At 41.9% G+C, this 21,741-nt stretch overlaps 2 protein-coding genes and 1 long non-coding RNA gene across 7 annotated transcripts in view; 1 reads left to right on the top strand and 2 right to left on the bottom strand.

The window, feature by feature from the left end:
* Positions 1–18,115, top strand: part of LOC103097953 (malate synthase-like) — a 76,980-nt gene extending 58,865 nt beyond the window's left edge. For 3 of the 4 annotated variants that reach the window (XM_007496306.3, XM_007496307.3, XM_007496308.3), the window contains 5 exons: positions 3,470–3,562; positions 9,079–9,151; positions 14,213–14,280; positions 17,540–17,670; positions 17,798–18,115. In XM_007496306.3, the coding sequence (XP_007496368.1) occupies positions 3,470–3,562; positions 9,079–9,151; positions 14,213–14,280; positions 17,540–17,670; positions 17,798–17,990 (558 nt within the window). In that variant the 3' untranslated portion in view covers positions 17,991–18,115. Of the gene's footprint in view, positions 1–3,341; positions 3,563–9,078; positions 9,152–14,212; positions 14,281–17,539; positions 17,671–17,797 lie in introns of all 4 variants that reach the window. The other variant, XM_056802716.1, reaches the window with a different exon arrangement.
* LOC103097781 (uncharacterized) lies at positions 66–10,101 on the bottom strand. The gene is made up of 4 exons (XR_468844.3): positions 9,222–10,101; positions 7,383–7,953; positions 2,676–3,874; positions 66–2,553 (listed from the first exon to the last, which is right to left on the bottom strand). It is a non-coding gene; the product is annotated as an uncharacterized LOC103097781 (long non-coding RNA).
* Positions 18,116–18,555: 440 nt separating the features above from the next.
* The window catches only part of NAA15 (N-alpha-acetyltransferase 15, NatA auxiliary subunit), an 84,700-nt gene continuing 81,514 nt past the window's right edge, over positions 18,556–21,741 (bottom strand). For both annotated transcript variants that reach the window (XM_007496309.3, XM_007496310.3), the window contains exon 20: positions 18,556–21,051. In XM_007496309.3, coding sequence (XP_007496371.1) covers positions 20,851–21,051 — 201 coding nt within the window. In that variant the 3' untranslated portion in view covers positions 18,556–20,850. The remainder of the gene's footprint in view (positions 21,052–21,741) is intronic.

The following is a 21,741-nucleotide window of genomic DNA, read 5'->3' as shown; positions in this document are numbered from 1 at the left end:
AAGGGTTAAAAAAAAAAAGAAGAATATAGTGGAGGGCAAGTCCCTTAACCCCCATTGCCTTACCCTTACCACTCTTCTGTCTTAGAACTAGTACATAGTATTGATTTTAAGATGGAAGGTACGGTTTTTAAAAAAAAATGTAATATTGTAAAGATAGCTATGTAAGCACAGTGGGTAGACCCCCTAGGCCTAGAATTGGGGTGATCCAGGTTCCGATCTAGCTTCAAACACTTCCTAGCTGTGTGAGGTTGGTCAAGTCACTTAGCCCCAACTGCCTAGCCCTTGCCAGTCTTTTGTCTCAGAATGGGTACTAAGACAGAAAATAAGATTGATTTAAAACAACAAATCCTTCCCTCTTAGAATGAATATTATTAATTAGGGGAACATAGAATAGTTTACCTGACAGATCTATGAAGAAGGGAAGAATTTATGACTAAACAAGCGATAGAGAACATTGCAAGATGTAAAATAAATGATGTTTATTATATTAAATTGAAAAGGGTTTATACAAACAAAATCAACGTAACCAAGAAAAGAAGGGAAACAGCAAACTAGGAAAAAAATTTTCAGCCAATTTCTCTAATAAAAATCTAATTTCTCAAATATATGAAGAACTAAGTCAAATTCATAAGAACACAAGTTCCCCAACTGACAGATAGTCAAAAGATATGAACAAGCAGCTTTCAGCTGTCAATGATATGAAAAGTGTTTTAAATCTCTTACAATCAGAGGAATGCAAATTAAAACAAGTCTGAGGTACCACCTCACACCTATCAGATTGGCCATTATGACAGTGAAGGAGAAAGTGATCGATACTGGAGGGATATGCCAAAATTGGGACATTAATGCATTGTTGGTAGAATTATGAACTGACCCAACCATCTGGAGAGCAATTTTGAACTATGCCCAAAGGGCTATAAAATAGTGCATGTCCTTTGATCCAGTAATAACACTAAGTCTGTAAAGTGGGGAAAGAACCTATGTGTACAAAAATATTTATAGCTGCACTTTTTGTGGTGGCAAAAAATTGGAAAATGAGGGGATGTAATTAAATATTTGGTTTAGCAAAAATAATAATGGTTGAAAAAAGAATTATTGTGGTCACCATATATAAAATTAACTTCTTAAGCCAAAATGCTGTTTAGTAGCTTTATTACAGCAAGGTAGAGATAGTAAAGAGGGAAATGTAGCAAGGAGGTAGAAAATATTACCTAGCTAAATACCTTATAATTGCAGATCCAAAGAAATCCAGCTCAACTCTGACAAAGGCTCCCTCAGGTCCCAATCTCCAACCAGGAGTCTCAGTAATCTCTTCAGTACAGAGTCCATCTCCAATGCAGAAGTCCAAGGCAGCAGAATTCCTCCAACACAGAGACACCAAGGCAGAAGTCCTCCCTCAGCAAAAGCCACCAAGGCAGCAGAATGAATCAGAATGCTGGCTTTTTAAAGCAGTTTTCTTCCTATCACTTCCTATCTCTCTGGTTTCTCCATCCTTTCACCATGGGCTGGTCTATGACATCTCAGGAACCAATCACAGCCTTTCAATTTGCTTAGCATCAGAGAGGGGGAGTAAGGGGGGCAGTACTTGTGCCCTTTAGGCATGAATTTTCTTTCTTAGAGACTTGGTAAGTGTTAAGTAGGGGTACTTTAAGTTCTTGATTAACTTAAAATAGACAAAGGGAATAAAAATTTCCTTTCACAAAGGGGAGGGAAGGTAGAGAGGGAGACAATTTGAACCATATAATTTTGGGAAACATATATTGAAAACTGTTATTACATCTAATTGGGAAAACAAACTATCTTAAAAAAAAAAAGAATCAATACTGTGTATCGGTTCTAAGGTTGAAGAGTGGTAAGGGCTAGGCAATGGGAGTTAAGGGACTTTTCCAGGGTCACACAGCTGGGAAGTGTCTGAAACCACATTCGCACCCAGGACATTCCATCTCTAGGCCTGGCTCTCAATTCACACACACACACACACACACACACACACACACACACACTATTGATTTGAAGATGAAAGTAAAGGTTTAACGGAAAAAAAGACTCATTTCATTCTGAGCTTTGCTCCTGTTTTTTCAGGATGGCCATTATTTTGTGTTCACTCTCACTTGCCCTTTAGTCTTTTATACAGACTTTGGAAAGATCTGCAGTGGTCGATGTATATCCATGTTAGTCTGTTTCAACAAGTCTCCTCTCTCTTCCTCAGGAAATAATTTCTTTTGTCAAAATTTAGAGTTTTCTGTCTCTTTTGCACTGAACTCAATGAATGAAGAAGTTCTTTCTCTGATTGGTGACATTTCCTCTCCTAAAATCTAGGGTGCGCACCAGACTATGCCTAATAGTAATTTAGTATGCCTTAATATGCCTCATGTTCATTTAAGACACGAAGGTTGAAGTTTAGCTCAAGAGATAAGGCTGGGAGGGCTTGCTAGGTTTAGATGGAGAAGATCTGGCTTCACATTCTAGCTCTTCTCACCCTGGGATGCCTAACATCTTTAAGAATTTCCCCCCCAAGGGCAGCTGGGTAGCTCAGTGGATTGAGAACCAGGCCTAGAGATGGGAGGTCCTAGGTTCAAATCCGGCCTCAGCCACTTCCTAGCTGTGTGACCCTGGGCAAGTAACTTGACCCCCATTGCCTAGCCCTTACCACTCTTCTGCCTTGGAGCCAATACACAGTATTGACTCCAAGATGGAAGGTAAGGGTTTAAAAAAAAAAAAAGAATTTCCCCCCCAAGGCAGGAAAGGGGGGGGGGATCATGAATCATGTAACCCTGAAAAATATTCTAAATTTTAAAAAAAGGAAAAAATAAAACGGAAAAAAAAGAACCCCCTCCCCAAGATCACTGCCATTTGCCAGAATCATTTCCACAGTAACACATCTCCTTTCTGCTTTTTCTACCTTTTGAAAAAATAGTTATCCTTAACCATTTTTCAGCCGCCATTCTTTTGGTGGATGTCCAAATAATTGAAGTTTCCCATCACCACTCTCAGTATACCTAACATTTAGAGCTTTCCAGGAATAAAGAACAAAGAGAAAAGAATTTCTAAAAAAAGTTTTTTTAAATAACTTCCTCTATTCTTGGCTGACACTCTCTATGGTAGCGGTAGCCAGCATGGAAGGCCCTCCTAGCTCCTTGCTGGGATTCCCATCCTCTTCTGTGGGTCCTGCCCTATTTTGCTCTGGCCTGAGGGGGGAAAGGCCAGCCTGTCTTAGTGATCAGCAAGGCTGCCCAGGAGGAGGGGGGAGGCCCATTGTGAGAGCATCCTGGTACTAGAAAAAACAGTCTCTTAGGTAATAGGTGATAAAGCAGAAGCATCTTCTTTTCCTATCCCTCCAGAGAGGGAGAAAAGCTCAAAAATAGGAAACAGTGAACAGAGGAAAACCATCGCAGACCCTCCAGTGCAAGTACTGGCTTTCCCAGAACAGGATTGCAATGATCTCCACACTGATTTCCCTTTGACACAGCTATTCCGGGAACACGCGAGAGGCCTCAATCAGCTCCACGTCATTCCCGAAGGCGTGAACGTGACCGCCACGCAGCTGCTCACCATGCCTGCGGTAAGCACGAGCCTCCCCCGAGGCCCTCCCTCCCAGCCTGCTCCCCATGGGGGAACAGCGATGGATTCTTGGGGGGCGAGGGGGGATTACCCAAAGTCATTTAAGACAGAAAGGTTGCAGTTTAGCTCCAGAGAGAAGGCTGGGGAGGCTCGCCGGGTTTAGATGGAGGAGGCCCGGGTCACATTTGAGTCCTTCTCACTCGGGGCACTTGGAGCACATCGCTTGTCAGTCAGTTTCCTCCTTTCGAATGAAGCGGTCGGATCAGCGGGTCTCTGAGGCTCTTCCCAGCCACATTGGGTCAAATCTGTGACCCTGTGAACCAAATGAATGAACTCTGAACATAGGTTTTAGGGACATGCTAAATTCTGTGGCCTGGGACATCCTCTGGAGAGAGAGATCAGTGACTAGGCAGGGAAGGTTTCAAGGACAATCATGTGAAAAATGTAGAGATAAAGTGTCTCGGGATAGAGAGATGGGAGGTCCTGAGTTTAAATGTGGCCTAGCTGGATAACCCTGGGCAAGTCACTTCACCCCCATGGCCTAGCCCTTACCGTTCTTCTGCTTTGGAACCCATATTTAATATCATTTCCAAAACAGATACGGGTTTAAAAAAAAAAGCAGTGGGCCAATGAGAAACCTTTGTGAATATTCATACCTTGAGAAGTAGAAGAGGGTCAATGAGGAAGAAATGATTGGAGAAGAACCCCGTGGGATGGTGAAAACCAAGACAGTGACTTGGTCGGCTTCATGCGGTGCCCGCTCTTCCCACCTCTTCTTCCATGTTTGAATGTTCCTTTTCTCACCCACCCCAGTTATGAGGAAGAGCAAATACCGCCCCCTTCTCCTCCCTGTACTGGCACATTCCTTTTATTCTCCTTTCCCTTTCTTCTCTTTTGGCCCTCCAAACACAACCCACAGAGCCCTGGACCTCTACTGTTTTTATTTAACCTCAGTATCCTTTAAGACATTAAGGTTCTCAAGGGAGACTTGTTTTGTCTCCTCTTATTAGATTGTTATTATCACATCATCATACAGATCCTTCTACTTGCTCATGTACATTTCCCTTCCCAGGATGCTCTGGATTCTTGTGCTTGTATTTGAGATTTCTTGTTCAGTTCTGGTCTGTTCATCAGAAATTCTTATAAGCCCTCTACTTCATTAAAGATCCCCTTTCCCCTACAAAGAATTATGTTTGGCTTTGCCCAATAAGTTATTATTTTTTTTTATTATAAGCCTATCTCTCTTGATTTTTGTCATTTTATTCCAAGATCTCATTTGTTGCTGACACTGTCAGATTTTGTGATCCCATTTGTAGGTATTCAAACTATACTTCTGGATGCATTTTCTTAATTTGGGAATGAATCTTGGCTTAGCTGTGACATTAATGGGTTTTTTCTTTTGGTGTACCTTTGATCCTTTGGAAAAAAATTAATTTTTTGCAAACGATCAAAGGGGGGAATGTAAAAAATAGACTCGAATACAGGACTACAATCCCCATGAGCCTTTGCTCCACTTCCCCAGAATGCCTTGTAATCTCACCTGGGCCGAGATCGAGAAGGTATTTAAGTTGATTCAAAGGCTTTTGAGGGGTCTTGGCTCTTTTTGGACTTCCGTTTAGAGCAGGCTCGTCTCTTGCGTGATGTGAGGTTATTTTGTCTAGGCCTCTGGCCTAGGCACATGTTTCTTACTTGTATGTTCCTTAATCTTTAGCCTTTAATAAACCTCTAAAAGATATAATACTCCTTGCAGAGAGAAACTAATTTCTACCTGCCTCAGATGCCTCAGTCTCCCCATCTCCCCTAAATTTTAACTGTTACACCTTTCAGGAGTTGATCAATGTATTTCTTTTGTCTTTACTAAGTTTTGTTAGATCAAGACAGTTTTCGTCTATAATTTTTCTCTTTTTAAATTTAATTCAGTTTAATTTTTTCATCAATGAAATGGTCAAAACAGTTTCCAACAATTTAGAAAGAATTTTGAGCCTTGGAATTCTATTCCTCCTTCCCTCTCCTCCATTTATAATTTATTGAAATACATTGTCTAGGCTTTTAAAAAAAATCATGATTCTTAAATTAGTTACTTTCGTTATCTTAATTTTCATCATTTTAAGTTATTTTTAATTCAGTGGTTCTTAAATTATTTCTCCTAACTGGTTTCCAGATAAGGTGTTTTTTTTTTTAAATCATATATCTTACATTTTCTACTTTTTTCTATCTTTTGATTCTAATACTTCTTGTTGTCTTCATGAATCATTTATTTCTTTTTGGTCTCTTCAAGTTTTCAGAGAGTCCATTTCTTGGGTAAGATTTACAACTGTTAGATTTAAAATAGTTTTGAGTGTTAAATAGTTGTAGATAAGAGAGTGGGAGCCATAAACTGTGAGAATTAAAATGTTTGGGAGCAAGGGAAATATATAACAATTATGACCGCTGAAATATGTTTTCTACTGTGTCTTGGTTTTATATAAATATAAGATGGTCGCCAGGGAATATATTCCCAATTTATGAATATGCCCAAGCCAAGTGGGTTTTATAGAGAAATTTAATTTATAATACACTGATTAATCAATAGAAAAAGAGAGAAAGTAAGAAAGGAATAAGAATGAATAAATCAGTCAGTTGTTTTTATCACTCACCCAAGATCTCTCTAGGTAAGGCTTTTCATGCCAACCTCAGGCTCCACCTTCAAGAGAGCCTCCTTTCAAGAAATGTTTCCAGAGAATTCTCCTCCTGAGTTCACCTTCCACAGCCTCCTTCAAAACCTCTCCAGGAACTCTCCCTCCAGGACCTCCTTCCTCTCACCATGTTCTGTTCAATGCTATTTATTCTTTCCATTATATCCCTTAGAGCTTTATTTGATTTCTTACTTCTTTCTCTATTTCTTCTAAATATTCATGTAGTTCTTGTGGAATATCACTTTTTTTCCTTTTAGTCCCTCCCTGCAGTTCTAATGGAGTTGCATGCTTCTTTTGGAGGAATCCTTAGATTTTTCAATCTTTTTTTTTTTTAAGATTATTTGGTATCCTGATTCACTATTTTGTACTCTCTTATCTAACTTGAGTTCCTAGGGTTTTGTGCTAGGACTAAGTTCCACTCTCTGCTGTGGAGGTTAGCCTTGCTCTCTTTTTTTTAAACCTTTACCTTCCGTCTTAAAATCAATACTGTGTATTGGTCCCAAGGCAGAAGAGTCATAAGGGCTAGGCAATGGGGGTTAAGTGACTTGTCCAGGGTCACACAGCTAGGAAGTGTCTGAGGCCAAATTTGAACCCAGGACCTCCCCTCTCTAGGCCTGGCTCTCAATCCTCTGAGCTACCCAGCTGTCCCCACCTTGCTCTCTTTTTTGTTCCTCTCTTCTAGGTTTTTACACAGACCTCTGTTTCTTTGAGGTTCAGAGTTCTGGATCTTTAGGGGGCCTCCCATGTCCCAGGTCAGAATGGTAGGGTTCTCACCACCTACTCTCCAGAACTTCCAGAATCCTCACCCTGGGGCCTCCTGGTGGCTGCCTGCTGCTCTTGCAGGATCCTGTGTCCCTGGCGCATCTCTGCTGGAGGTGTAGCTGACCATGGCCCTGGCTTTCCTATTCTCCCTGGCCTTAGCTCTTGGACCACTCTGGGCTGGAAAGTCGCTCTCTTTTTTTCCCCACTGAATTTCTTGATTATTAATTGGTTCTGAGGCGAGCCTGGGGGTTTTCCTGGAGGTTTGTGGGAGTTAGGGCGGCCGCCTCCGATTCTAGAGCCTTTCATCAGGGTCATTGGCCTTATCAGGAGGAGGGAAGAGGCGCCAAGGGAGACCCACAGCGAAGGGACAACGACGGAGCTTACCTTTAAACCAGGCCGGATGGGGAAAATGAGTGAGAGCAGAGGCGTCTCCCGCCCATTGGCTCCTCCTCCTCGCGCAGCGCCGCGGGCCGGACCACGTGTACATCTACATCGCGCTGGTTCATGTCATCCCTGAGGCCCGCAGACTGGCTGAGGTTCTGTGTCCCGGGAGCCCGACCCAAAAAGGAGCGGGGATTGACGGAAGAGAAGTGCCGCACGCACGGTGCTACTGGCACACAGCCCAGGCCATCTTGGGGCTGTCTGGGGCTGCCAACTGCCGCAGGGCTGGATCGGGGCTGCTGCTGCAGGGCGGGGCTCTAAGGCAGCCTCAGACCCTGGACGAGTCCCGTCGCCTCTGCTGGCCTCCCTTTTCTGGCTATAATCCCGCAAAGCACTTAGCACGGTCTCTGGCGCAAGCCAAGGGCCCTCTGAGAGACAGGCTTCGTCTTCTGGAGAAAGGCCTTCCGTCGTCGGGGAGACTCTGGTTTTTAGCCGGCGCGGCCCAGGCTGGGCCGTCTTTTCCCTCCGGGAACCTCCACCTTTTTAGGAACACGGTATTTGTGACCACGAGATGCTGCAATCAAATAAAAATGGCAGAGGTTTCAGTGAATGGGGAGACCGCGCAGACGCCGGAGAAACGAGCTTCATTTTCGTGGCATTAGACCGTGACGAAGCACTTTACCGATCTCAAATGAAACTCATAAAACTCCTGGAGCATGAATGGAGGAAGAATTGCTACTCAGCCCGGTTTTCCAGGAACAGGAAAAAAGGCCCGAGGTTCCGACGCGGCCCCTCTTAGTGAAATGCTTCCTTTTTCTCCAAAAATACTTTTTGCCACCTTTCTCCTTGGAATGCAGAGTCTAACTTTGGGCATTTGGTTTTTTTTCACAGTGATTTTAAAGTCACTTAGCAGTCATATATCAAGATTACCACCACCACACACCCCTTTTTTTTTCCTTGCTGAAGGACAGTGTGGACTATTCCTGCTAGCTTGTTGGGGGGAAAGGGGGGGCTGTTAGAGAAAGTAAGCGGGGCTGCAGCCTCTCCGTAATAATGACCTGATTATGAAAGCTTTCCCCTCTGAGGTCTCCTATCTGAGAGAATGACTCCCAGGAACCCACCGGGCAGCCTTCTGATTCTTGTTTTGTAGACCCTTACCTTTCGTCTTGGAGTCAATACTGTGTATTGGTTCCAAGGCAGAAGAGGGGTAAGAGCTAGGCAATGGGGGTCAAGTGACTTGCCCAGGGTCACACAGCTGGGACGAGTCTGTGGTCAGACTTGAACCCAGGGCCTCCCAGCTCTAGGTCTGACTCTCAATACACCGAGCCACCCAGCTGCCCCCATCCTTTTGATTCCAAACATCAGTATGATCCACTGGATAACACTTGGCTTGGCTTCAAAGGGTCTGAGTGTGAATCACTTACAACCTCTGTAACTTTGGGCTAGCTGTCTAATCAAGGAGTTGAATTAAATGATTTCTAAAGCCATTTCCAGTTCCAAATTTGCAATCTTATCCTCTTTGCATGAGAGGCTTTGGAAGAACAGAATTAGAAAACAATATGGAATTGGTAAAGAACCTTAAATCCCTTTTAAAAAAAAGGAAAGAAAAGAGAATGGTGGGGAAAGCAAAGAGGAAATGCTCGCTCTTTTGTTGGGAGTTTATCCTGGCATGAAATAACCCATTTCCCCATCTTGCTAGGGAGGAGTTACTCTCCATGGCCTGAAGTATAACATTGCTGTTGGAGTGCTCTTCATATATTCTTGGCTGAAAGGTAAGCGTAGAGTCATTTTGTTAATTTTCAATAAATTCACGATGTGGCCCGTGAATCTGTTACAACTCACCTGCAGTAAGTAGTACTCAGTTCCTCTCGCCCTAGAACATCCTACACCCGCAGCAGGGAAGACGTGGCCTTTGCCATAGGAGTGGGGACTGTGGACTCCACTGCGGCTGGGCCCTGTTGGCCGCTTTGACCATTACCTTCCTCATCTGTGTCGGGCAGTGACCAGGCCACACAAGTCTCAGGGGAGAGATGAATGTGAACTTTTAAAACAGCGTGAAACGCTCTCATGAAAATTAAAAATGTGCTCCACTTCTGTACCTTATCTCCTTGGTTAGTCACACAGAAACAATCCTGGAAAGAAAGAAGGGTTTTCCTCACCAATCCGGAGGCACCGTCTATTTTAATTTGAGAGCATTTGCTGCCTCTCTCAGTGACGCTTCATCAGCCCCTCTTTTGGTCTCTCCCTGTGACTCACTAGCCATACCTCTGGACTTAGATCATTGCTGTCACCTGCTATTTTTAGTTGCTCTATTTTGACTTTCAGCATGATAATATGAATTTATTTTTTAAAAATAATTTGGGGTGTGGCCTGAGTTTTGATGTATCATGAAAGCTCTTTTTTAAACTTTAAAGACCTGAGCCAAATAGAATTTGCACATCTATTTTGTCCAGAACAGGTCCAGTTAAGAAACAGAGGATAAACAAGTACTTTAATGGCTAAAGAAACGTTAACAGGATTTTTAGGACAATTGGTCTCAAAGGCACATTTGTACCTGTTTAAAGTTTAAATGCACCATCTATTTGCACTACTATTATCTAAGTCTGTTCCTCTTCACAAAGAATTGCTAGTCTGCTTGTTTATCCCTCTAAACCAAGAAGCAAACCAAACCAAGCCAAAGGGGCTGCTGCTGTGTTTGGGGAGATCTCCTTCAGGAGTCAGCCTTCAAACGTTTTTATAAGCAACCTGGAAGAGAGGTAAAGTGAACAAACTATCGGATTGACTGATCATTCTAAGTACTCCAGGATAATGAAATGCAGACATGAAGGGAATAATTTTTTAAATGATATTTATTTTGGTTTAAAAAATCAACTTTTTTCTTCCCCTAGTCCACTGAAAAAAAAAATTTTTTTTCAGGTGAAAAATCCACTTGTAATATAAAGCCTAGTCAAGCAAACACAAATTCCTACATTGGTCATGTTTAAAAAACACTTTTCCTTCTTTGCCCCAAGCTATCACCTTTCTTCCAGAAGATGGGGTAGCATGCATCATCCTCTGCAATCTGGTTGGTCATGCATTTGATCAGATTTCTCAAGCTTTTAGGAGGTGTTTGTCCTTATAGTGTTATATCATACAAATTGTTCTCCTTGTTCTGTCCACTTCATTTTGCATTAATTCATATAACTTTTCTGAAACTCCTTTTCATCATTTCTAATGGCACAATAGTATTCCATTACATTCATATATCATCCTTTGTTCAGCCACTTTCATAGGAATTATCTTATGGAAGAATTTCCCACTGTGAGAACACAAAACAGATGAGTTTCATTCAATGTGAATAAATCTGAAGTAATGTAATTTGTCAAATAGTCAACCCTGAGATGGTTACCTGAAGATAATGGCCCAATGGGCTATGGTTGCCGAAAAGGGCTACGAAGTAGCCAGCATCATTAGGTAGTCTACTGAACTGATGTAGAAAATCATCTCACCTTCACACCATACTTTTCTGTCTGTAAGATGAAGGTTTACATTTTATTTTTTCAGTGATAATTTCTTTTTCTCCCTATGATTTCCCTCCAGTGGGAAAAAAAACATTTTTTTAAAACCCTTACCTTCTGTCTTAGAACCTGTTCTAAGGCAGAAGAGTGGTAAGGGCTAGGCAATGGGGGGAAAATTATTTTTAAAGAATATGCTAATCAAACAGAACAAATTCCCATAGTGGCCATGTCCAACACAGATGTCTCAAGATGAAGGCTCATAAGGAAACATGATCCTAATATACAGATAGTAAAGAAGATGAATATTGACCGAATTGAAAAGATACTTCTTGGGGCTTAAAAAGCATAAAAAGAAACATTCCACGGTTACCTGTACGGACCTCTGACCTCCTGTGGGTCCTCCTCACTTTCATGGGGATTGCTCTCCACGTCCTCTATACCCTCTCACTAGGGGGCTTCTTCTAGGTCCTACTCCTTTTTTTGTAACGGCCCAATTCTTGGTGGTTCATCTGTCCCATCTCTTCCCCTTGTGCTCTGCCTGGTACGCCTCCCTTTATAGTCAATAGCAGCACTCGTCTGGTCCTCACGGGCCTGCCCCGGCCTGGGCTCCTTGAGCCTTCCTTCTTCCAATATCCTAGTTTTCCGTGATCCATCCTTCACGGGAGGACGTTGGCAGAGCACTCCAGGGACCACCAGCTCCCTGTTTCCCAGGGCTGATCACTTGCAGGGCTCTCCGATTCCCATTCATTTGTGGTCCTAGTTCATGGCCAGTCTGCAGAAACTGCTAACCTAAATGGGCTCCTCATGAGCGCCGTAGCGAGCACCAGCATGCAACGCTGCGCCTAGCAGTCGCGTAGGCTGGAAAATCAGTGCTCAGTGAGCCGCAATGACCCGTCCGAGATTCGGAATGGGGACTGGCCACTTTGAGCAGAATCCATAGTGTGTCCTCAAATTCTGGATGGGAATAGCCCGCGTTTAGGATGACCGCCCCCTGGCACCGCGCCGCTCATCGCCTCCCTCCACAGAAGCCGCTTGGCCTGGATGTCCCCATCGCCGTGCCAACGGGCCGGCCCGCTTGCGGGTTCTCTTTCCAGGCTACCCATCATTTCTTGCTGCTAGTTTATGGGGTTTCCATCTTGGTCCTTAAGTTCTCCTTTCTTCTGTCTCCCGCAGCAGCGGGGGATTTGCAGAAATGGTTTCTTTCCCCTCATGAAACAGTGGTCGGCGGCATGGCACGAGTTTGCAGGGGTAGATAGCGTCATTTGGATAATTTGCATCTTCCAGGGAAAACCATCTTTAAAGAAGTTTGCAGACTCCTCCCTTTTCTGTCCGATGAAGACTGACAAATTACCTAAAAGAATCCAATAAATTATACAGTGAATGCGGATTCCCATTATTAATCAAAGCCATTTAAGCACCACTTTCCTGTGTACCACCACCTTGTTTCTTTTGGCTTGATAACATTTCTAGATGTCACCTCTCTTGATTTAGAGTAAAATAACTCAAACCTACTAGAATTCTTGATTTTTCTTCTTGTAGTACAGAACACCACTTGTGGGCAAAACTCCTGCAAGGGGGGGGGGGGGTGCCCAGTTGCAAGCAGGGCAGATGACTGCCAAGTACCCCTGGAGTTCCCTCTGCTTTCTCTTGTGGTCATCCGAAGCAGAGCCAAAAAAATAGACCACATCCAAACAGCTGCTCCGCATTCCCAGCCCATTTGTTCCCAACCCTAAATGGGGGATGGAGACCTGAGGGAGGAAGGTGGCTGCTAAGAAACATCATTCTGGTGACAACATCCCTCTGAGGACCCTGCAGTGTGCTAGGTAGTTAGTTACCAGATGGTGGAAGAAAACAGTATTTTATCCCATTTTAGTTACTATCAGTCAACTCCAGAATGAAGAGATACCTGAGAAAACAGGGGAAATCGGTAGGAAATCTGGTGCTAAATCATTTGCATGCTGCAAAGGCTTTTTAAGTCAGCACCATTCTAGACATGGTCTTCTCACAAATGTGCACAAAGTCCATAAGAATTCATTGACAAAAATTCAAACTTTGGTTTCGAGATCAGTGTCCTTTTCTACCCATAGGAGCAAAAGATGACCCTATTTAGGGATCTGTACCGCTGGGGGCAGAGATGCACTCATACAAAGCAGCGAAGTCCACGTGTGGGAAATAAACAAAAATCTTGCACCCATCACTTACTTGCCCAGGGCCCCACATCAACAGGCTTACTCAATAACATACACTTAAGGCCTGAAGTCATTAGTGCTCTTGCGGAAACCTAGAGGACAGAATTTACAAATATTGATGGCCCGCCTTCCCTGTGGAAGGAACCATCTTACAAAATCAAATCCAGTGTTACCTTAAATTGTTATATAAGAGATTAGAAAGGGTGTTGTGAGTGTCCTTGTGCAATTCCATTTTGCCTTAGCATGGAGTACAGGGAAGAATAGATGCATAGGTTGAATGGAATGCTTCTGAAACAGCAAGAAAACAATTAAGTTCCGGAAGGAGTCAACTACATTTTCCAAAAAAGGCAAATGAAGCAGTTAGGCTATTTCGTCTGTTTCTTAAGGAAACCGTAGACCCTCTTAATATTTTCAATTCAACGGACTGATGAAACTCAATTAACAGGGAAAACCCCCCAAATTTGCAAAGAATTTTCAAATGTTGTTATTGATGAACCTACTTTAAAATGTTTACCACAACTATCTGAATTAATGGAAAACATCCAAGCACAAGGTCACAAAAGCCAAAGAGCCCAGACAGGGCTTTCTTTGCTCTTTTGGCATCAATTTCCAGATAAGACCAAACAGCAAGAGAAAGTGAGAGAGGAATCTGAGGGGCAGGAAAAGGGAGTGGAGAGCGGGGGTCAGTCTGAATGCTTTACTTTTTGTGACCTGTCATTTCCATGATCCATTTTCAATTTCAATTCAACGACCAGTTAGTGGTTCAAAGTTTGGAGCCAATTCAAAGGAATTTTTAGTTCCATCCCAAGCAGCAGCCGGTCGCAATGGCAGCCCTCTCAATTGAGGGACATCAGTTTTTGGCATGAGGGTCGGAGCATGCTGCTTAGTTAGGAGTACTGTGGCCTAGAGAACACTCCTTCCACTTCCAACTGGCTGGCCAGCATTAAGCTGGGACAGCAGAGAGATAATGATCTTCCCCAAGTCTATGAAATCGGTGAGCAGAGGAGTCACCGCAGAATGGGCAAAATTGTATGGAGAGGTGGTCCCAAGAACCCAAGGCAAGAGGAGGCTGTCACTACTGGGTGAAAAGAGCAGCGGGAGGTTCAAAATGTGTTCCCTAAGTGATCGTTTTCTGTTATTCCTAAAGGAGAAGGTCATTTCTATTATCGTGGTCAAGTTGAAGATTCAGCGACTGCAGAGATCTCCAGGTCACAGGTAGGTGGAATTCCTTACACGTCCAATCCTTGTGGCCTCTGCTAAAGTCGTGCAAATCCTATAGACAAAACTAATTCGCAAAGGTGGCAGGATGGCACAAAAAAACTGACGGCAAATGGCTCAAAATGCATGACTTTTAGGATGGTTGGAAACCGTGAAATAAAGATTAATTTGGGGAACTTTTTTTAACTTCGTCAGGCAGCCACTTTCCTGTGTCTAGACTAGGGCTGGCTGTGACGTGCTTCCCAAAGCTCCCTGCAGGAGGAGCACTTTAAAGCCATTGGACCAGTTTCAGAAGCACGTCCCCTCCCAATTTCACTCCGATGGAAGTCAGGTAGGGTGGAACAAAGATGGGAGAGGAGCTAGAAGATGTACCACAAGTACAGACCAGTCCCAACACCTCCGGAACGATCGAGGGAATGATCCTGGGCAAAGTCTGATCAGGAAATTGTCAGCAGAGAGGCAGAGGTCTATGGACCGTGAGGACAAGGCATAGCCAGGATTGGCTGCACAATAGGGGCCATGACCTGGAGTAAGAAGAGGTCTCCTAGCTAGCAAAGAGGAGCCCAAGCTTGTCTGGGGGACACAAGCAAGTACAGCTTGCCTGCTACCAGATCCGGGCCCCAGAGCTAACTAAAAAGAGAACATAGGCATGAAGAGGGGTGACATTCTAGACACGACATACCGAGCCTGGAATGAGTTCATAAGCAAGTGGCTCAGTCCCTGGGAGCAGCGCAGGCTCTCAGTTCCGGCTTCTAGTCTAGGTTGTAGCTGAATAACCAAGGAAAGAGTCCCAGACAAAGAGGAGTGTATAGTGCTCCCATTCTGAGTCACTGGATCTTTCCAGCTAGCCGATAGTAGCCGAGAGCAGCGGCCATGTACTACTGAACTCCACACAGGGGCAAGCTCAGACTAGGGGGGGCCAGTGATCATACTATGCCCTGGATCAGACTATCTGGGGAACACTGAAAGCTAGCAGCTCTTCCATCTGAACTGTCCCTTAGGTCCTGGTATGATACTCAAATACTGTAAGAAAACATTAGCAAGCCAGCTCAAACATGAATTCCTTCCAGAAGTGTTGCAGAATCCAACCCTAGCATAAGGTCCAAAGTGAGAAAATAGGCTAGGAAGAATGAGCAAACTCACCAAGAATCACATTATTAAGAAAAACTATTATGATGCCAGGGATCCTCAAGACAAATCTAGAAAAGATTGTCTTCAAACATTAATAAGCAAAGCCTCAAAGGAAAGCACAGCTTGAATAGAGGTTCAACTAGAGCTTCTGAAAGAGATGAAGTCATTGTGGGGTTTCTCTTTCTTTTAAGTTCAAAATGCTTTTAAAATAGTGCTGGGAAAAAATTTTTTGAAGCATAATTTCTAAAGGGAATTAATGGCTCGGCATTCTGGCATAAAACGACGTCCAAACAACAAACTCCCTGAAAATTAGAATGGAGCACAGATGAAAGATGTTTCTCATACATAGTGCTCTGTCATCTGATGTAGTGGTTTCATGCTCTTCCCTCATCTCTGCCTCCTGGCTTTTCTGGTTTTCTCCAGATCTTAACTAATGTCCCACTTTCAACAAGAAGCCTTTGGCAGTCCTGTTTTTAGTAAAGCCTTCTGAAATTACCCCTAATTTATTCTGTACATATCTACTTTCCTTGTAGTTCTTTGCATGTTATCTCCCCCACTGGGTTGATCTCCTTGAAAGCAAGTACTGGTTGGTACTTTTTCCCCCTTTCTTGGAATCAGCAGCACTTAGCAAAGTGCCTAGCAGGTACTTAATACATCTCATTTTAGCGATCAGAAAGAATAAAAACTAAAAAACAAAAACAGAAGAAAATGGAAGGTACCTCACAGCCTTTTACCTAAGAGACATGATGTAAGAAACAGGCCACCTGAAAGCCCTCGACCAAATAAAGGGCCTAGACATTGCACTTCAAGAAGTCACCAAAGAAAACTGCCCAGATCCCTGAGAATCCATCTTGGAACCTCAAAATGAAAATTCTCCAGAACACCCTTCATAGTCAAAATCTAGTTTTTAGGTTAATGAAAAAGAAAAACTTGGAAAGCCTAAGGCACTGCATTCTGGTCATCATAATGACCAACCACAATTTAATAGGACTCAACATGGGTATTTGTTTTGCTTAATTGTGCTTGTGAAAGGGATTTTTTTCCTCTTGTTTTTTTGAGGGGGAAGAGTAAATTTTATGCTAATCAGAAATTTTAATTCAACAAGAGGAAGTTGGATGCAAAGCTCAGTAAAGCCAGTGCTCTTGCTATGCTGCAATAGTTCACAAGGTTATTAGGAGCAATACCAAGTTCTTGCATATTTGAGACATCGAAGTTCTCCTTGTTCAATGTTTTCTTTCTTACCTGCTGGCCCAAGTTACCACTTCTTCAAAAGGCAGACAGAAATGCATGAGAGAACTTTTAACCCCTCCTACCCTAGGACATAATTTCTCTTCCCCCTTAACCACTTCTAATTTAACCTTTGCTAGCTGCCTGGGGTCTTAAACAGATTCCCTAACCTAGTTACTGGCAGAAGTGGTGCAGCAAATAACAGTGCTGGACCAGGAGCCAAGACAACCTGAATTCAAATCTGAACCAGGACTCTTCTAGCTCTGTGACCCATCGAAAGCCACTTAACTTTAACCGTAGTTTCCTCGATCTTAAGATGGGGATACCATCACTTCTAGGGTTGTCGTGAGGACAAAATGAGATTTTTGTAAACTCTTAGCACAGGTGAATGCCTGGCATGATGTGAGGGACTTAATGCTTGCTTGGCCCCTTCTCCTTCGTTCCCTCTCTGTTGCATGGGAAAGGGATTTCAGTACTCCTTTTTCTTAAGGACAGTTGATAGGGGAACTGACCTTAGCACCTTCAGAATACTTTAGGTTCTGACTGTGACACATGTTGCTGGCTCAGGGCAAAGGGGCAGATCACTTATCTTCGTGGGTAAGCTACTTAATCTCTGTGAGTGTCCTCAGTCTCTCCATGGCTGTAAATTACAGATGAACTGCCAATGTGGGTTGGTGGAAAGTATATTCATAATGGGAGTTCCCCACATGGTTGAAATTAAGGCCTATGATCAGACCCATCATTCAAACTAAACTATTTCTAATAACTTCATTTCTGGATTAATTTGAGCATAGCTGAAGTTTCAGACTGTGGTTGTTTTGTACAGGAGAAAAGTTAGTCTTTGGAACTCCAACGTAAAGATTAATGACGGGGAAAACCCATCTGTATTCTAATTCAGGTATGGCAATGGATCCGTCATCAAGCTAGATTAGAAGATGATGAGAGAACGGTGGTGTCAAGGAGTCTCGTTCACAACTTAGTCAAGGAAGTGAAGAATGAACTACAAGATGGTTACTGTGTATCTGAAAGGTCAGTCTGTCTCACTAAATATAATATCTTAAATTCAACTAACCTCAAGTGTAAAAAAAGGCAGTTCACTGATTTCATGCATCTCACAAGAAAGCACAGTATCTTTCTTTTTTCTATCTCTTTCTAGAGCAAAACAGCTGCTGCACACTGCAACTGAAATATTCCTGGAAATTGTTCAGAAAAAAGATTTCCCTGAATTCATCACAACCTACTTAAACCTGGACCATACTTTTCTGGTATCATCTTCCTACAACCATAGCTTTCATTCCACAGCTGTGGTTACTATTCATAGTACAGCCCAAACCAAATCTAGGCTGTAAAGAACCAGTGCTTGACAGCCAGCAAGTCATCACTGACACAGAAATTCTATTTCACTGGTTATTTGAAATACAACATATTAAAATGTTTGAGTTGCCTATGACAAAATAAAATGAAGTCAAGCCCCTGTGTTCTCTTGAATTATAGGGTTGGGTTTTTGTTTGTTTGGGTTTTTTTAAAGATTAAGTGAGACTTTTGGCTGAATGTAAAGGGAAATAATTAGTACTCTCTCTAATGTCCACATAGATTAAATTGAATTGGATTTTCAAAAAACTTCTTCAAATCTTAGCAATAAATTAAAGTATTCAGTATAGATCGAAACACTTTTCCCCCTGCTCTACCTTGCTTTCCTGCTTTTATTCCTCACTTCTCCCACACCCATCCTAAAATGTCAGCATGTCTCTTTCTGAATTCATGAGTTGAATGTGAATTAGTTGCCGGCCCTCAAAGCAAATAGCACACATACACCTAATATTTAAATTATGATGTTTTGGGGGGTAGTGTCTGGATGTAACATGAATAAAGTCAAGGTCCTCAGACCCTAAACAAGTTATGAACTATATCAAGTAAACCTGAAAGAGAATATAAGATTTATTCAATTGTTCCAGTAAAGATTGGGTTGGATTACAATATACACATTAGGAATTTCTCTCTTAAAGGGTGGTAATCTGCAGTAAGAGTTATGAGTAGTCATGGTCATTCTAAGACAATCTACAGCCATTTTTTACAGTCAAGACAATAGATGAATTTCAGTTCAATATACAATAGTTTAAACATAATTCACCCCTCCCCCCCATCATATGGCTGGTGCCTCCTCAAGCACCTCGTCTGTGGCAGAGGTAGCACACCAGTTCTCTCAACATAGAGAACTTCAGTTGCCAGAGGAGAAGTTTTTCTTTTTTTTTTTAAACAATAATACATTGCCATCTTTCAAGATGTTCCTGAGACTGGGCCAGGTAATAAAACAAAAAATGGGGATTCGGTTTGTACTTTTATACCATTAAATTGTGGTTTGTAAGTACAGATTAATGGACTAGGAAAAGAGTTGGTCTTTAGCCCAACAGTTCATTTGACAAGAGTTAAAGTCTTCCTGAAAAATCCTCCTCAGAAACGACTTTCTAGAAACTAAAAGTACCACAAAAATGTAAAGTGTATATACAGTCTATTCATTTTTACTCAATCATCTTGTTTTTATTTGCTCAGATACTGCAAAGGCCATTAATGAGAGACTGTGGAGCCCAAGGCTAGTTCTCATTGTTTCATAGGTTTAGCATATTAATATTAAGGCTCATTTTCTCAATCAAAACCATTTACATAGCAGGCTTCAATTTTCCCTTAATTAAGATGGGTGAAATCAGTTCACAGTACTAGCTGCCACCCTAGCCTTTGTGGAGAGAGATTGTAATGCCAAGCAGTACTACATTTTGCATCTAGGAATTTCCCTGACACCAGCACTTCGTTTATATATACTACATAAAGCTTCCGTTTGCACCAGCATTAACATATCAATGTTATAACTGTACAGCACATTATATTACCTCTGACTTGCACTCGTGTCTCTTTCCATCTGTGTATTTTCACAGAAGCCCAATACCTATTAGTTGAAATATTCACACAACTGTTTTTCAAAACATTTTATTGCATCATATTTGGTACCTTATGTTTGACAACAAAAAGGAAATTACATCTGTAACTGCAGGAATAAGAAGCTGGTCTGTTATTGAAAAAAAATCTTGGGCCCTTTAAAAGTTACAAAGTCTTGGGCTTGCCTGAAACAACTGAGCAAGAAATATATTCTTAGAAATGTAGGGCTTCAAGTATTACAAACCTGTGACACTGTGGAAAAATTCCAGAGGTATCTAAACTGCAGCACTTTTTTTTTTTCTGCATAACGTGAACAAGGCCTGCTGAGGTTTTTAACTATTAGTCTCTTGATCAGTCATAGAATGGTAGTAAGGAGTTCTGCTCTTTACCTTCAAGCCATGGTGGGTTCTCTCTTTTCACTTTGGGGTGAAAAATTCATACTTCCTTTTTAATTAGTTGGTGCCACATCACAGTGCATTTGGTTCTTGCATTACAGTTTTATTAAGTTTGGCCAAAACAATGCTGAAAGGCTTGCCCCAAAACAGCAACGTTACTTTTTTTTTTCAAGTTTCTTTTTTTAATTAAAATTGAGATTGTTCTAACTGGTTCCTTCAGTTAAAAACTGTGGTACAAGAACACCAAACTGATCATGTACAGTGAATTTTGGAGACACAACAAGCTTATTGAACACCCTATGTTTTCTTAATAATTCTGCTTGGTATCTATTTGTCCCATTCACTACAACATCAAACTTCTGTTGTAGATTTCTCTGTAAATAGTGATTCACATTGCATACTTCCTATGGTCAGATCAACCCCATATCAAAACCAGTCAGATGCTAAAGCCCCAACAACTCTTTGTGCTCAGTGAAAGAATCCAGTGCTAAAACAGCATTTATGCTGTCTGAGATATAGTAATCTCACAAGACAAATTTAAAGTAATATTTCTGCCACACACCTGCTTTGTTAGCTGTAACAGCCTCCAGATTTCATATAAATTAGTTTAAAAACATGGGTGGGAAGGTAGGTATAGGATATGGTAATTTTTCCTCTCAATTTTAGCAGCTTTTTAATTTTTAAGAAACTGAACCTATATCCTGTAATATGTTAGATATTTTATATATATACTTTTTCAGCAGGATAAAAAAACATAAAACACTATTTGAAGGCTAAACGTTGACTCCTTCCATTCTGTGTAAGTTAGAGCAATGCAGCAGGTGCGTGACAAAAATATTATACACTAGATATGGTCCAAAGTCGTTTTGTTTGCTTAAGGGGCTCAAATTTCGTTGGCCAGTTCTTCAGTTTCTGCAGAACTATCTCCATTTATCGTGATCTTGGTGTCTTCCTCATACCCGGGAGGCATGAAAGCCAGAGCGTAGGGGAAAAGCTTATGGCAATTTGCTCGGTATGTTTCAGCAGCTTCTTTACAGTCTCCAAGGCTCCCATCACACAAGGCTCCCAAGGCCTCCATGCATGTCTAAGAGAGAAGGGTAAAGAAATAATTTACAACATAAAAACAGCAAGTTTCTTTTTTGAACTTGTGAAATATCTCATGAAGTTATCACATTTCTGAATAAAATGAGAATGCACTTAATTCCTCACCCACCAACATTCCACAATTACAATATCCCTTAAAGATAAATTGTTTCAAGTCTCCTGAATCAGACCTAAATGGAAAGCCAAAGTTTTGAGCATCTCTAGCTATCCACTTCCATGCCTTTTCATGTCAACTAATGCACTTCCTTACTGCAGTAATTTGGAGTTGCAGTACTAAAGTTTAACAAAGCAACTACTTTTTACATATTCAACATTTTACTCAAATAAAATGAAGACAAAACAAAACTGCATTCCCGAAAACTTGACTTACTAAAAGCACTATGTAACAAAATCAAACCTGACATGTGGGACCAGGAACCAGGAATTACGAAGCAGTTAAATGTTTACCGCAAAGCCTCTTTTCAATGGAGGCAAAATTCACCATTCACAATCATGTTTCAAGACAATTTACACATGTTTGTGTTTTCTCACCTTTTCCTCCTTTCAAAGGCTGGGCAACTCAGTTTTCCTTTTGCCTTTTCCTTCCCGTCCAAAAGGGTCAAAAGTGGGAGGTTCGTGGTTCTATTACAAAAAAACCCAGCCAGTCTACTATCCAGGGCTTCAGGGTGTA

Source organism: Monodelphis domestica, chromosome 6, assembly GCF_027887165.1.
Source record: "Monodelphis domestica isolate mMonDom1 chromosome 6, mMonDom1.pri, whole genome shotgun sequence".
Taxonomy (NCBI): Eukaryota; Metazoa; Chordata; class Mammalia; order Didelphimorphia; family Didelphidae; genus Monodelphis; species Monodelphis domestica.
The sequence above is the reverse complement of the archived record's forward strand: the minus strand, read 5'-3'. Positions and strand labels throughout refer to the sequence as shown.